Source organism: Dipteris shenzhenensis, chromosome 8 (genome assembly GCF_047967505.1).
Source record: "Dipteris shenzhenensis isolate YYH24624 ecotype China chromosome 8, Dip_SZ_1.0, whole genome shotgun sequence".
Lineage (NCBI taxonomy): Eukaryota > Viridiplantae > Streptophyta > Polypodiopsida > Gleicheniales > Dipteridaceae > Dipteris > Dipteris shenzhenensis.
In genome coordinates this window covers 41,116,605-41,131,475 of record NC_141603.1, presented here as the reverse complement: position 1 = coordinate 41,131,475, position 14,871 = coordinate 41,116,605, and the positions used below count along the sequence as shown (strand labels likewise).

The 14,871-nt window shown below is 44.7% G+C and overlaps 1 protein-coding gene across 1 annotated transcript in view; it reads right to left on the bottom strand.

Annotated features, from left to right (window-relative positions):
• The window catches only part of LOC147899511 (uncharacterized), a 64,886-nt gene extending 50,651 nt beyond the window's left edge, over nt 1–14,235 (bottom strand). The window contains exon 1 of the mRNA XM_087378693.1: nt 13,445–14,235. Coding sequence (XP_087234819.1) covers nt 13,445–14,142 — 698 coding nt within the window. The 5' untranslated portion in view covers nt 14,143–14,235. The remainder of the gene's footprint in view (nt 1–13,444) is intronic.
• Nucleotides 14,236–14,871: the final 636 nt, after the last annotated feature.

The following is a 14,871-nucleotide window of genomic DNA, read 5'->3' as shown; positions in this document are numbered from 1 at the left end:
TATTATGATACTTGAAGGTAGTGACAAGAGTAGCATAGGAGTCAGGTAAGCTTTTGAGAAGCACAGCAATAGCAATATCTTCGGAGATGGGAGACTTGACTGACGCAAGCTGAACCATAAGACTTCGAAGATAATTGACATGAGAGGCTATAGTAGCTCCTTCCTGCATATGTAGATCAAAGAATGAGATCATAAGTGCAATCTTAGAGTTTTTAGATCGGGCTCCAAAAAGAGTATCCAAAGTGATCCATGCTTGAGGAGCAAACTGTATGTCGGAGATGTGATGAATGTAATCATCTCCAAGGCCGAGCAATATGATAGCATAGGCTTTGTCGTTCTTGGCAGCGACAACTTGCTCAGATGGACCTTCAGGAGCATCACGGTGAACAATGTCCCAAAGGCCTTCTTTCATAAGATGGCACTTGATTTTGATCTGCCAAGTATGAAAGTTGGACCCATTGAATTTGTCAATAGATATGAGAGAATGAGAGGAAGATGCCATGTGGGAAGGTCTTACCTCTTGCTAGGATGCAAGGGCAGTGTCTATTCCCTTACAATATTGCAGAAATAAATAAGAGAAAGAGATCCCAGAAGCCGGTTCTCTCACCACTTTGTCAGGGCCATAGCATATGACAGCCCATCGAAGCAGGAGGAACCAGCAAAAAAAGGAGAGACTGTTCAGCAAACTGTGTTGGGATATCTCAAGGTGTATGCCTCAGGCACACCTTATGTTTCTATGTGTGAGTGCTAGAGGCACAGTTAGGTGGTGGAAAAGCCACATAGGATGATTGAGTGAATCTAGGAGCAGATTGAGGAGATGATTGTGGAGCTTTGAGGTCATCAGTGATGTCAGTGACCTTGTATGAGGTGCCTACTTAAGGACCTCTTTCTTCTTCATTCTATAAGCAAGTATTCTGATTTTGTGTCAACTCTACTCTTTCCTTTCAGTGTTCCAACATGGTATCAGAGCCATTTGATCCTCCTTGAGCCCTAGTTAGGTGCCACATCATCATCTTCTTCTTCACCTTCATCTTCCACCTTCCCTTCCAAAGTCGATTTTGGAAGTGCAAGTTCTCTTCAAACCTGCATTCTCAGCATCTCATCCTTCAGGAGAGTCTTCCCAAGGGCAGGGCGAACCTGCAGAACAAGCTACACGACTTACCTCGCCATCTTCTGGGCGGCATTGTCTCAGGAAGCCGCGACGATCTTTTTCCTGGTTCTCACTGTAGAGAGCTACATTGTCGATTTCCTCTCAAAGGGAGCTGGGCGACAGCACGACCTCCCTGCTCATCAAGTTTGAGCTCTTTTGGAGCAGTATTCGGGTAGATTTCGACGAAAAACCAGTCCAAATATCCTCTACAATGCTGGGCGACGTGGCCGTTTTCTGCGCAATTCCTTCCTGAGGGAGAAGCTCTACCTATTTACCTTTCTCTTCAGTACAAAAGCCCTCTGAATTCTAATCTTTGCATAACGATTTGGAGCAGATTTCTGAGTTGCCTCTTTGGCCATGAAAGCTTGACTATGCAAGTCTAAGTTTGACCTTGGACAGTCAAAGTTTGACTGATAGTTTGACCAAGATTTATTTTCAGTCTGCTATGCTCATTTTTCTAACATCTACTTGGTCATTTCTTGCTTAGACATCTTGCATTTCAAGATTGTTACTCTTTGAAAAGATTACCTTTTATTGCTCATATTTCACCTGTAAGAGAGAAGACACTACCCAATACTTGGGTTAGAGCCTCTCATGGCTTGCTTATGCAAAATATGTGAAAAGCCAAAACATAAAGCAATGTCTTGTTATGCTACAAAGGATGAAAATGCCAACATGACTTCCTTGTTGAAGATTGCCAAAACAATGGTTGCCAAAAAGGAAGCAACTACAGAGATCTACACTCTCATGGAACTTTTATTTGACTCCAAGTACAAGAAAAAGATGAAGGTCAGACACCTAAGATATGCTTCTCTACACAACTATGGAGATGACAAGATAATTGTTCTCATGAAGGACATGACTTTCAGATCCACTTGTTCTATCATAGTACCATCTTATAAGGCACTAGACACTGCCCATGTGGTAAGACCTTGCCTTGACATGGATATTTTGCCTCCACAAGATGAGGCATCCCATGAAGATTATGCATTTTAAAACATCTCTATGTATGCTCCAGATCTCTCTTTTTATGTCAAGGTACTCAGCCTGGATAGTCCTCCAAAATGAATGAAAATAAACTATTGTGTGTTGTGTGTTTTGTAAACACCTCTGGTCACCTTATGATGTAGGCCATGTGTATGTTTTGTTCCATGGTACCTCCTACAGACATTGTGTGCATGTACATGTAGGGGAGATAACCATTGGAAGGTCTGTTGGTATCCCTTTCTGTTTACCTTACACCCAAGGGAACCCTTGCTAGCATGAGAACCTAGCCATAGATTTATCCTTGACCACCATGAGATGGCATGAGAAACTATGAGACTAGATGTATCCTTGACATAGCCTGAGGCATTTCCTTGAGGGGGGGTTTGTTGGGATATCTCAAGGTGTATGCCTCAGGCACACCTTATGTTTCTATGTGTGAGTGCTAGAGGCACAGTTAGGTGCCCACAAGCACAGTTAGGTGGTGGAAAAGCCACATAGGATGATTGAGTGAATCTAGGAGCAGATTGAGGAGATGATTGTGGAGCTTTGAGGTCATCAGTGATGTCAGTGACCTTGTATGAGGTGCCTACTTAAGGACCTCTTTCTTCTTCATTCTATAAGCAAGTATTCTGATTTTGTATCAACTCTACTCTTTCCTTTCAGTGTTCCAACAAACTGAAAGAGGCAAAAGCTCAGTACCTTAATCCCGGGCAGAAGTAGAAGTGTAAAAAGGATGCATATCTCCGTGAAGATGGAGCTGGAGAAGTGGTCAACCTGTGCAGGTACGGATTCCGTACAGTCGTACGGACTGTACGGACAGCGACCAGAGTACGGAGTGCGGCCGACGTATGGATGTCGTGCAGAGTACGGACGACGGCGCAGAACTGTACGGATCTGTCCGACGTACGGATGACAGCGCAGAGTTGTACGGATAGCAGGAACGGGTGCTGGATCTGTCGTGACAGCAGAGTGCTGCGCAGATCTGGCGTGACAGCAGATATGGCGCTCAGATCTGTGGCTGAGCTGCACAGATCTGAAGCGCAGATCTGGCGCAGAGATTTGGAGCAGGCGGAGCAGGCGTACACGCAGCAGAGTCGCGCAGATCTGGAGCGCAATGGCGGGGCAGAAAGAGGGCAGATCTCGGAGAAGAGGCGGCCAGCAGAAGCGTAGAAGAGGGCGGTGCAGAGGTAGAGGTGCCACGAGAGGCTGAAGAGAGAGATGCCGGAGGGAGAGGTAAACTGAAAGGAGAAGACGAAGCTATGGCTGCAACAGAGTGAGGAGAGGAGAGGGGATCTACATGCTCTGATACCATGTTGGAATATGGAAAAAAGAACTAGAACTAGAAACTAGAAATGAGATGACAAGACTGAAAGATAAGAAATACCTTGAGAAGAGTGTAGACAAGACACAAGCTAGACTGATGGTTTACAATGATGTGACCTATTGAATATATGGGCCAAAGTACAAGACATAAAGCAAGAGTGCTTATGGGATAATTGTAGAAGTGCCACATGGCACACACTCAAGACATAAAGACTAGACTTAGACTTAGACTTAGACTTAGACTATTGTAGACTAGGAAATAGTACACTTAGTGTGCACTTATCTCCAACAGTTTGGTGACCTATGTCATCAGCATAGCTCCATCTCCCACATGTCGCAATTAGGGGATGTTGGAGATAAGTGCACACTAAGTGTACTATTTCCTAGTCTACATTTGTCTAAGTCTAAGTCTAAGTCTAAGTCTAGTCTTTATGTCTTGAGTGTGTGCCATGTGGCACTTCTACAATTATCCCATAAGCACTCTTGCTTTATGTCTTGTACTTTGGCCCATATATTCAATGGGTCACATCATTGTAATCTATCAGTCTAGCTTGTGTCTTGTCTACACTCTTCTCAAGGTATTTCTTGTCTTTCAGTCTTGTCATTTCATTTCCAGTTTCTAGTTCTAGTTCTTTTTCCATATTCCAACATGGTATCAAAGCTAGGTTGATCCCTCTTCTCTCCCCTCAGTCTTCCTCTTCTCAGATCTCTCCCCCGCTGCAGATCTGCCCCTCTTCTCAGATTTCTCCCTCTTCACATTTCTCCCTCTTTCTGTCCCGCCATTGCGCTCCAGATCTGCACTCCCTCTTCATATTTTCCCCTCTTTCTGCCCCGTCATTGCGCTCCAGATCTGTGCGCCAGATCTGTGTGTATTCCAGATCTGTGTGTACGCCAGATCTGTGTGTATCCCGCTTCAGATCTGCGCCAGATCTGCGCTCCAGATCTGCGCAGTTCAGCCACAGATCTGAGCGCCAGATCTGCGCAGTCCTGCTGTCACTCACCTGCTGTCACACCAGATCTGCACAGTCCTGCACCCGTACCTGCTATCCGTACATCGTCCGCTGTCCGTACGCCACCCGTATTTCGTACGACGTCCGTACTTCGCCGCCCGTACTTCGTACGTCGTCCATACTCCGCCGTCCGTACTCCGTACTCTGCTGTCCGTACAGTCCGTATGACTGTACGGAATCTGTACCTGCACAGGCCGACTTCTCCAGCTCCATCTGTTCGACCTCCTCGACTGCGCTCTTTTTACACTTCTACTTCTGGCCGGGATTAAGGTACTGAGCTTTTGCCTCTTTCAGTTTGCTGAACAGTCTCTCCTTTTTTTGCTGGTTCCTCCTGCTTCGATGGGCTGTCATATGCTATGGCCCTGACAAAGTGGTGAGAGAACCGGCTTCTGGGATCTCTTCCTCTCATTTATTTCTGCAATATTGTAAGGGAATAGACACTGCCCTTGCATCCTAGCAAGAGGTAAGACCTTCCCACATGGCATCTTCCTCTCAGTCTCTCATATCTATCGACAAATTCAATGGGTCCAACTTTCATACTTGGCAAATCAAAATCAAGTGCCATCTTATGAAAGAAGGTCTTTGGGACATTGTTCACCGTGTTGCTCCCGAAGGTCCATCTGAGCAAGTTGTCACTGCCAAGAACGACAAAGCCGATGCTATCATATTGCTCGGCCTTGGAGATGATTACATTCATCACATCTCCGACATACAGTCTGCTCCTCAAGCATGGATCACTTTGGATACCCTTTTTGGAGCCCGATCTAAAAACTCTAAGATTGCACTTATGATCTCATTCTTTGATCTACATATGCAGGAAGGAGCTACTATAGCCTCTCATGTCAATTATCTTCGCAGTCTTATGGTTCAGCTTGCGTCAGGCAAGTCTCCCATCTCCGAAGATATTGCTATTGCTGTGCTTCTCAAAAGCTTACCTGACTCCTATGCTACTCTTGTCACTACCTTCAAGTATCATAATAATCCTTCTCTTGAGGGTATCATCAATGCTCTCCAAGAGGAAGAAAGAACTCAACAACGAAAGGTAACTGACACTGCATTTTTAGCAAAGAAAGGAAGTTCTAAGGTAAGAAAGCCTTGCACCCATTGTGGCAAAACTAATCATGTGGAGAAGGACTGTTTCAAGGCTCATCCATGCACCATTTGTGGCCGTGATAATCACCGGGAGAGGGACTGCTACTCCAAAACCTCTACATCAGCTCCTGCATCTACCTCAGCCCATGTTGCTGCAACATTTCCATCAGCTGATCCTGTTGTTCCTTCCTCACATGATGAGAAATGGGCTTTCTGATTACTTCTATGTCTTGTCTACCACCTTGACCACCGATGATGTAGGTCAAGGGGTTCTAGTGTCTTGGTCTTTCTGTTTGTCTACAGTCAGTCTTCTGTCTATCTAGTCTTGTCTGTCTGTCTATTTGTCTATCAATCTGACTGTGTTTTAGATCCATCTTGTCCCTACCCTTGTGGACCCATATGAGGATATCACTTGAGGAGGGGTGTCTCAGGATCTTTTGTCTGTCATGTTTTCTATCTTGTCTCTTAGCCTATCAATCTTTATGTCTGTCTTCTAGTCTTGTCTTTCTGTCTTACTCCTAGTGTCCACTTAAGGAGGGATGTTGGAGATAAGTGCACACTAAGTGTACTATTTCCTAGTCTACATTTGTCTAAGTCTAAGTCTAAGTCTAAGTCTAGTCTTTATGTCTTGAGTGTGTGCCATGTGGCACTTCTACAATTATCCCATAAGCACTCTTGCTTTATGTCTTGTACTTTGGCCCATATATTCAATGGGTCACATCATTGTAATCTATCAGTCTAGCTTGTGTCTTGTCTACACTCTTCTCAAGGTATTTCTTGTCTTTCAGTCTTGTCATTTCATTTCCAGTTTCTAGTTCTAGTTCTTTTTCCATATTCCAACAGGGGAGTAGTCTCAGCTCAGTTTTATATACAAATTTGGCACTCACGTACAACAGCAGTCAAGGCATTTACACCATCAGTGTAAATAAAGCAGTGTGCTATAGTTAGGAAAATATCTGGTGTATCTCATGCTTAAGTTCTTCCTTTGCATTTCATGTAATTTCCACAAAGCAAGTCCCCGCATGTTACATTTGGTCATTCACTCAAGGCAGTCCAATGTGCAAACCAGCAACAAGGTTGGATAGCAACTAGATATGCATTTCAATCAGCAGCATGTTTGCATACTAACACCCTATTTGATGTTAACTCCAAGTAGCCTTCCTACAAGATTATATGCACCAGCATGTATCCACAAAAAATGTCACACGTTCACAAGAGCTAGTCTCCACCGCGTCATCATGCTTCACAAAACCCTTGTGCACACACCCTATATACACACACCTAAAAACGTCCCCTTGACCCTAGATGGCATCTTACAAAATGCCACCCCCTTGGGCATTCACTTCATGTGCTAATGAAGACCTCTAGTGTTACCATTCCACACTTGGTTAATTCTTGTCCCTAGGCCATGACCCATATGCACATAGGTACTCTCAAGAGTATCTAGTTCTTATTGGAGGTGGTGGCCTTCACCCCTCGGTTGGGCCTAGTGGAGCATGCTTTATTGGCAGGGGTCACGCTGGAGGACACGTGGCATTTGAGGACCCATAAGCAAAAATGTGGTTGTTGGGGCCTTGGAGACAAGGCCTAATTTGAAGACCTTTCTCTCATCTCTCCCAGCATTTTTTGGGTGGACACGAGGCCAGAGTGGCTAGGAGGCAGGGGATTGGGATCCCCCCGCACTCGACACTCCGGGGCGACACTTGGCAGCCATCTAGTGGATGCCAACAGTTCTCTCGCATCCCATACCAAGAACCCGGATATCTAATCTTTGACCCCATTCAATTGCAAACCATCACACTAAACAAAACTTGGTTCACACAATTACATACATTAAAACATTTCACGATGTCTCTATAGACTAACGTCAACAGATTCATTTAGGGTCATGTCACCTTCTAACTAGAATGTAACATTCCTTCCCTCTTCAAGATGCAACGTCCCTTGATTATGAAATGTGGCAATCCTCTCCAAATGTGAAAAATGAACTCCTCGATATCCTCTCATAGAGTAAGTCCATGCCATGCAACCAACATCATGGATATCTTCCACTTCCAACTTGCATTTCTCTGTCCAAGATTCCTATTGGTTTGCATTTCTCTGTCTAAGACTCTGTTGGTTTGCATTTCTGTGTCCAAGATTCATGTTGGTTTGTGTCTCGCATTACCCTTTATCTCCTACAATATGACAATACCCTTGATTAGTGAGTCACCTAGTTGTAAAAAAATATTTAAAAGAGAAACATAGGATGCACCATAGCTTTTTCCATACGTAACCATACGGAAAACGCATAGGGGTACGAAAGTATGATTAGAGTGTGCCTAGAACGTGACCCTAATTTTATCCCCCCCCCCAAAAAAGGAAAATATACATTGTACCCATTTAATTGGCAACAGAACTTTGAACTTCAAACTCCAAACCGATAGATCAAATGATCAAAGTGGCACAATGAAGTGATGCGCTGTGGAGTCTGGAGAGTGATATACTAACATATAATCTATAGACATAAGGTAGTAGGTAGTAGGAACTTGGGACATAGGTACTACACCAAAACATCAAAGAAAAGACTAAGATATATCATATAAGAAACGGAGTCACAGCCTAGAAACAAGCCGATGCATCACAATTGAGAAGGCTCAAGCCTCAAGCCTCAAGCTGCATCCCCATCCTCATCGTGACCATCATGATCATCAGCATTAGTGCCATCATCCTCCTCATCATTTGCATCATCGTCATCACTAACATCCTCATTCACCTCGCCATGGGACTCCAAAATAACAGAGCTGCTTAAAGCAGCACCACCACCAATCCTTTCTATAACAACAGGAGCTAAAATCTCCTTCACTCCCTCTATAACCTCTTGCAAAGAAAACAGCCTCTCATCATCCTTCTCCTTCTTGATCATATCAAAGGTTACTTTTGTCTTCTCAAATCCCCTTTCCTCGGCTTTAGAGATGAGCCGCAAATTAGTATGGATGTACAATAAATTCTCTATTCTCTTTAGAAGCAGCCTACTCCTTCTTTTAGTATGGATATGAGAGAATGTGCTCTAATTCCTCTCAAAAAGAGAAGCACACATGCCTTGCGAGAGCACTCGAAGAGCCAACTGCTGCAATTTCATTGTGTGAGCCCTAAATGTCTCCAACCATTTCGCCCCTTGTTGCATCTTCTTTTCATAATTGACGAGCAAATGTATTTTAACATGGACTTATAAATATCCAACTCATCACATAAGGCACATAAGATGCCCTAGCTCTCAACATCATACTTCGTGCATCGCCCTATAACATCCATCCACCCATCATGCACCTTCTTGTCACCATCTGGATTTTTCTCTCTCCAAACAAGATGGAGAACAAACATGCTACATACAATGGAGAGTGCATCGTATCCCACCTATCAACACATAAGGCTCAAACATCTACCAACTTTGAGGTGTCAACCCTATCTACAATTTGTATCTTCTTCATCATTCAATCAGTTAGCTCATATATAAGCCCCATGGTAGCCGCCCTTCCCTATCAGCCAAGCGAATGATCTTCAAAATAGGTGCATAGATCTTTACAATAACTCTTGTATCCTGCCAGAATGAAGCACCCAATACAATGGAAGACACCTATTGTACTTACACAATGTGTGACATCTTCTTTGTTAGAAATGACCCAACAGAGGGTACACACATCGAAAGACTGATAGTAATGCCCAGGAGCTCACACAGTGTGGTGTGGGGTGTGGAATCACAAACTTCTTAACTTAATGTGCATATAATAGATGTGCAGACTCATCAATAGACAATGACCCAACCAGATAGAGAAACCACCAAAATAATATATTTCCGTCCAAAGCTATGGACACAATACAAAAGAGAGAGATCCAAAGTCCCACCAATGGTGTGGTCCTCTGATCTTACCACAAGGTACTTCTCCTATCTGCTGGCTATCTCTAGACTCGAGCCCGCATGCTCCTTGTCGAGCTTCTGTAGACTTGGTCACCGTGCCTTGATCTCTACACCTTGGTGCCCTGGATGTCAGCCTAGATGTGCAGCCCTAACTCAGCTTGTCAGCAGCTCTTCAGCCTCCTATACACCTCCTGGATGTAGGCCCTATAGGTGCTGATCTGCTGCTCCAGTCTGCTGAGGCTCTGCTGCTCCAGATGATTGAGTATGAGGGCCTGGAGGCCCTCCTTTTATAGGCCCCCAAGGGGCTGGCAAAAACCGACCAGTCAGGCTGCCTATGGCCGACCCAAACAGGCCGTCCAGGCCCTGACCTGGTCTGCGTATAAATGCCCCTTTGGGGCTCTCTTTTCTAGGGCCTTTGGCCCACACTTCAAGGCCGGGTCCAGCCCCTAGTTCTGCCCAATAGCTGGCCTGGTTGGCTGGCTCCAACCAGCCCTAACCAGCCAGTTCTATGGCCGACACTCCTGCTGGTTCCCCCGCCATTAATGTGCCATGTGCTGGCCTTGCTGCTGCAGACACCTGTTGCAGGTCTTTACCCTGCCCATATACCTTGCCAAGGACCCCGTCATGCAAGTGCCTCTTCTTCTGGATCACCACGCAATCATGCTCCTCATCAGATCCTTTCTGCCAGGGCAGATCCAAGACATCCTGTCCCCGCCATCTCCCTTTCACAAAGGTGTCTTCTGATGCAGCCATGCTGATCTCTCCAGGTAATTCACTCTTCGTTGTCTAACTAGCACCCACATGGCAACCAGGATGCTGCCCATGTGGCACTCCCTCAAACCCTAGGTTCACCCCCCCCATGCTCTCCTCATATGGGGGCTTACAGATGGGGAGGTGACCTTTCCAACACCCCCTCATCTCGGCCCAATGCCAACACGTCGATGACAATGTTCCAATAATTCCCTAGTCGTAGTCCTCTAGAACTTTTCGATGTTAAAATCTTTTCCTGGCTTTTCATCTAGTGGCTCCTGCTCCACTAGGTTTGGTTCCGCTTCCGCACACCATCCTGGTACACAGGTCCATCTTTGGTAGCACCTCCTGGCACTTCCATCTTCTGTCACATTCTTGCCTTCGAACTCGAGCAATCCAGCTGTCACGATCTTCCAGTTGTCCCCCTCATAATGAGTAAACAACCTAGGAGTCTTCCATGCACCATGCTCTGAGGTTTTGTTTCAACCCGTCCTTCCTTTGGCAAGCTCTGCAACCAGTGAATATTTCCAAATAACCTGGACCATGAATTCTCGCTGAGTTCTCAAGCAGGTACTCTTCTGGCTTCAATACACTTTGTCCATGCCCCTATGGCAGCCCCATTGTCCTATGTTCCCCCCCCGATTAACTCGTCATATGGGGGTCACATGTGGGGAGGTGACCAGCCCTATTCCAACATTTTCAACCCTGTGGTAGTTCTAATTTTTTGGCTACCTTGCCTATTCTTTTGGGAATCAACCACGGCCCACAATATCGGGGTAATACGTAACACTTGTCCTACTGTTAAAGATTGTGTCTATGTAAATAATTGAGTATCCCATCATATAAATGAACCATATATTTATTTCCAAGTAATATTACCAATAATAGAAAGGAGTTAACCATCCAACGATGCGACCATCATTGAAAACAGCCTATTCTTCGCTAGATTCCTCTACAATCCCAGGATAGCTTGTCCCTCATATACATCCAAAATAGCTCTTATGTCAAAGTTAATGTGTCCATTTATTCATAATAATTGAAAACAACTATCAACCCAAAGTTGAATCAACTACAAGACTAGTGCTTATTAGAATAGACATCATTTACATCGGTCTCATGTATGTGACTCTAGTAGGTTAGTGCATAGATAGTGAATACACTAATTAATTGTGATTACAAGCATATGCCATGTGGTGTGGTGTGGTGCTCTCGCTAGCTAACTCAAATCCTTCTTTGCCCTTTCAATTGTACAAGAACGAGAAAGGCTCTAAGAGAAACAACTTCCTTGTATGCTTATGCTTCCTACATCAAGAGAGATGCCACAAAGGCTTCAAGGTCAATTCATATGGAGCCCTCTCAGATCATGGATGGTATCATGTTCTTTATCCATGCAAAAATGTCATTAATTGGATGACCCTCTATTAAAGGTGGCAAAAGGGTCGTCTTACACCCACTCGTCCAATGGATCTAGCACAATTAGTCCAAGTTAAAGGCAAAGGATGAAACCTTAGTTACCATAGGAGGAGTTATTTAACCGAAGGATTGACATCTTGTTTACATGCATAAGGATTCAAAAATACTTATCAAATGTTTTTTTTTTTTGAATATTCAAAGAGGAGTTTCAAATTCAAATCCAAACAGGATAAAAATAGGAGGAGATGAACAATGTGCTAACTTTTTGATTAGCACCCGCACATTCAATACCTCATTTTGGGCATGAAGAAGTGCAAGCCATTCTTGACACAAATTCATGATGCTTGATGTTGCTTGACAAGGTTTGGTAAATTCTAGTTTTACACCAAATGGACTCATCAATGGTAGTTGGGCATCTTAACGACTCTCATGAGCTCATGACCTTTGTCCCCATACTCTTCTTCCTGACTTCTTCTTGCATGAGCATCAGGCCCAGCTTCTCAAAAAAGTTTGGACCACTCTACAATAGTTAGTGAGGTCACAAAACCCCCAAACCTCCTAGGAAGCATACGCAGCACTAACAATGCTACCTTATTTTGTGTCGACATTTTGAGTCTTGACCTACAACTACTAGCTGATCCCTGATAACCTTAACCTTATATCAAATGTTAAATTACCGCCTCCTTCATTTTCATTGTGAACAATTGATTGTAGAGCATGAGAATCAAGCCAAGTTTATTAACCCTTCCCATCTCAGATCCACATGAAAACATGCTATAACATGGTGTAGACCCTAATCGGTCGTTCAAAGGATAACACAAGTTCAACCTTTTTTCAGTTTAATCTGAATTGTTAAAAGACACAATTTGGCAAGCAGAGCGGCGGCTTGACAGTCAGCTATTCAAAAATAAAGACAGTCGAGTGCATTCCTAAGTCCTAGCATTTGTCCTGACTCCTAATCCCTACGATGTACAGGTGCTAGTGCAGCATGGGCACGAAGAAATGCCCAGAGGAGTATGGCTTGGGTAGCTAATTATACATCAACATCAATTCAATAATACAGATACAATGACATCCCTAATTATATGACTTTCAAATATCCATTGGTCCACCTCAGTGAATGCAGATAATCATGTGACCACTTTCTATCATTTATGGGAATGTGCAAGCGTTACAAATACAATTGGTGCAGCAGCAAAGGCTTGGAGACACAATCTTTCAAACTTCAATTTGCTGAGATAAAATAAGGCACAGAGAATACATAAAGAAATAGGCACTCGGCCCAAAAGCTTATCTATCAATGCCGGACACCCTCAGTATCCTACGTTCGTCTAGCAAAATATAGACTTGGAAGATCGCCAGCACAGCTGTGGTGAACTTCTTGGCATTGTCATCAACATCCACGTGGAACAATGGTTGGCGAACTAGAATTTCAATGTAAAAGTGGATGTGAGGTCCTCTGTATGGGAAAAAGCTTGGCACAGTGCTTGGTCCCATGGTGTATTGTATTCCGACCAAGATTTGTCCCAATTCATTATCCCGAGTCCTAGATTTGCCCAAACCCTATGAAAAATCAAACATTCACCAGGATTTTTTTTAAATGAAGCAAAGCCTTGTAGGATTCCAACCCCCTAAAACACTTTTGCCGTAGGGCATGCGCCAGAAACGTCAGTTTATCAGGGCACGGGCCTCCGCAGTGAAACACCATTGTCGTTGTCCAAAGCAGCTATTTTAGTACAGTCGCAGAGATTTCTATTCGTACTACTGCGCAACACTTCTAGGTGCTTACTGTGGTGCAGCATTAGTGTAATAGATACTTACTTCCTTTTAGACTTCTCGAGACTCTGACGAATCCTCATCTGTCTGGCCAGTGCTCGCTCCACGTCCTTTGACAGAACGTCGCATTTAAGCGCTGGTCTCAGAAAAGAGGATACAAAGTCTTGTAAAGGCTCGATTTTGTTTTTCTCTCTCCTCCTCCTCCTCTTCTGTCGCACTGGTGCCCCGGCCAACTCAGCTCCAGTCGACTCAGCCATAGAGGCTTGCGCTTCGCTGTTGTGCAGCACATTTGATCGCATCCTGGCACTTAATCTACGCTGACGCGCGGAAGGACGACCAGACCTTACAATTCCCATGTCATCCTGTGATTCAGTGGGTGTTTCAGCGCTGTCCTCGTCCTCTTCTACCCTCGGTGCTGACGCCAATGCCCATTGGCTTTCCAAAAGAGACCGCTGTAACGTAGCCACAACCTCCTCCGTCCATCGCAATTCCTGACTTCGCAAGGCATCCCTCTCACCGAGGACCAGCAATGGCTTCAAAGCACACAAAACGGCAACCCTAGAACCAGCTCGCCGGGAGACGAACTTGAGCTCCGGGGAGCGAACGCCGCGACTGAGGAGAGGAAAAGCGAAATGTTCCAAAGGGGGGGGGAGGATGTCAGGATGAAGGGGACAAGGGGGGAAATCAAGGCGAGAAACGATGAAGAAACGGGAAGGGTGGATGAGGAAAGGAGCGACAGACATGGTGTGAGCAATGCAAGGAGGAGGAAGATCGATATGGGAAGATGTTCAGGGGAGAGCTTCGCCCGCCATAGCCAAGAAGCTTGCAAGCTTTGTTTTCTTCCACACTTAGCTATAGTCTGGAAAAAATATCTGTAATGGATATTTGGGTGTTTACCGGCTGTGCCGGTCGCCTCAACCGGATCAGCCCGTAACACGTAATCCCATGTCCTTGCCATCGTGCCTTCTCTTTTCGAGCTCGGTCCCACCCTTCGATCCAGTGTTGGCCCCACCTCCAATTATCAATCTTCTCTGTCTGCGTCTCCTCAATTCTTAAATTCTCCTAACCTAACCATCGGATTTGCACTCGATTTGTTGCACTAGCTTTGTCATTCTGTGTTTCATTCATCTTGAGATTCAGAATCCAATGGATTTGTTGCACTATGGTTTGTAATTTTGTTTTTCATTCATCTTGAGATTCAGAATTTGGATCCAGTTAACAAAAAGTTACGAAATTTAGATCTTTCACCCAAACTTTTTATTGGTGATTTCTTTAAAACATTAACCTGAGCTAAAACCCCTAATGTGCATTAGTCTAAATTAACCTAATCTAAACATTAATTTCCACCAACCCCTACCCCAGACCCTGTGACAACCAGACCCAAAGGTTTGCCCTCCTCTTCTGCCTCACCGGCTACTCCCCCCCCCTCAACCGTGCCTCCCTCCACCGTGCACCTTCCCCTTTGAGTCACC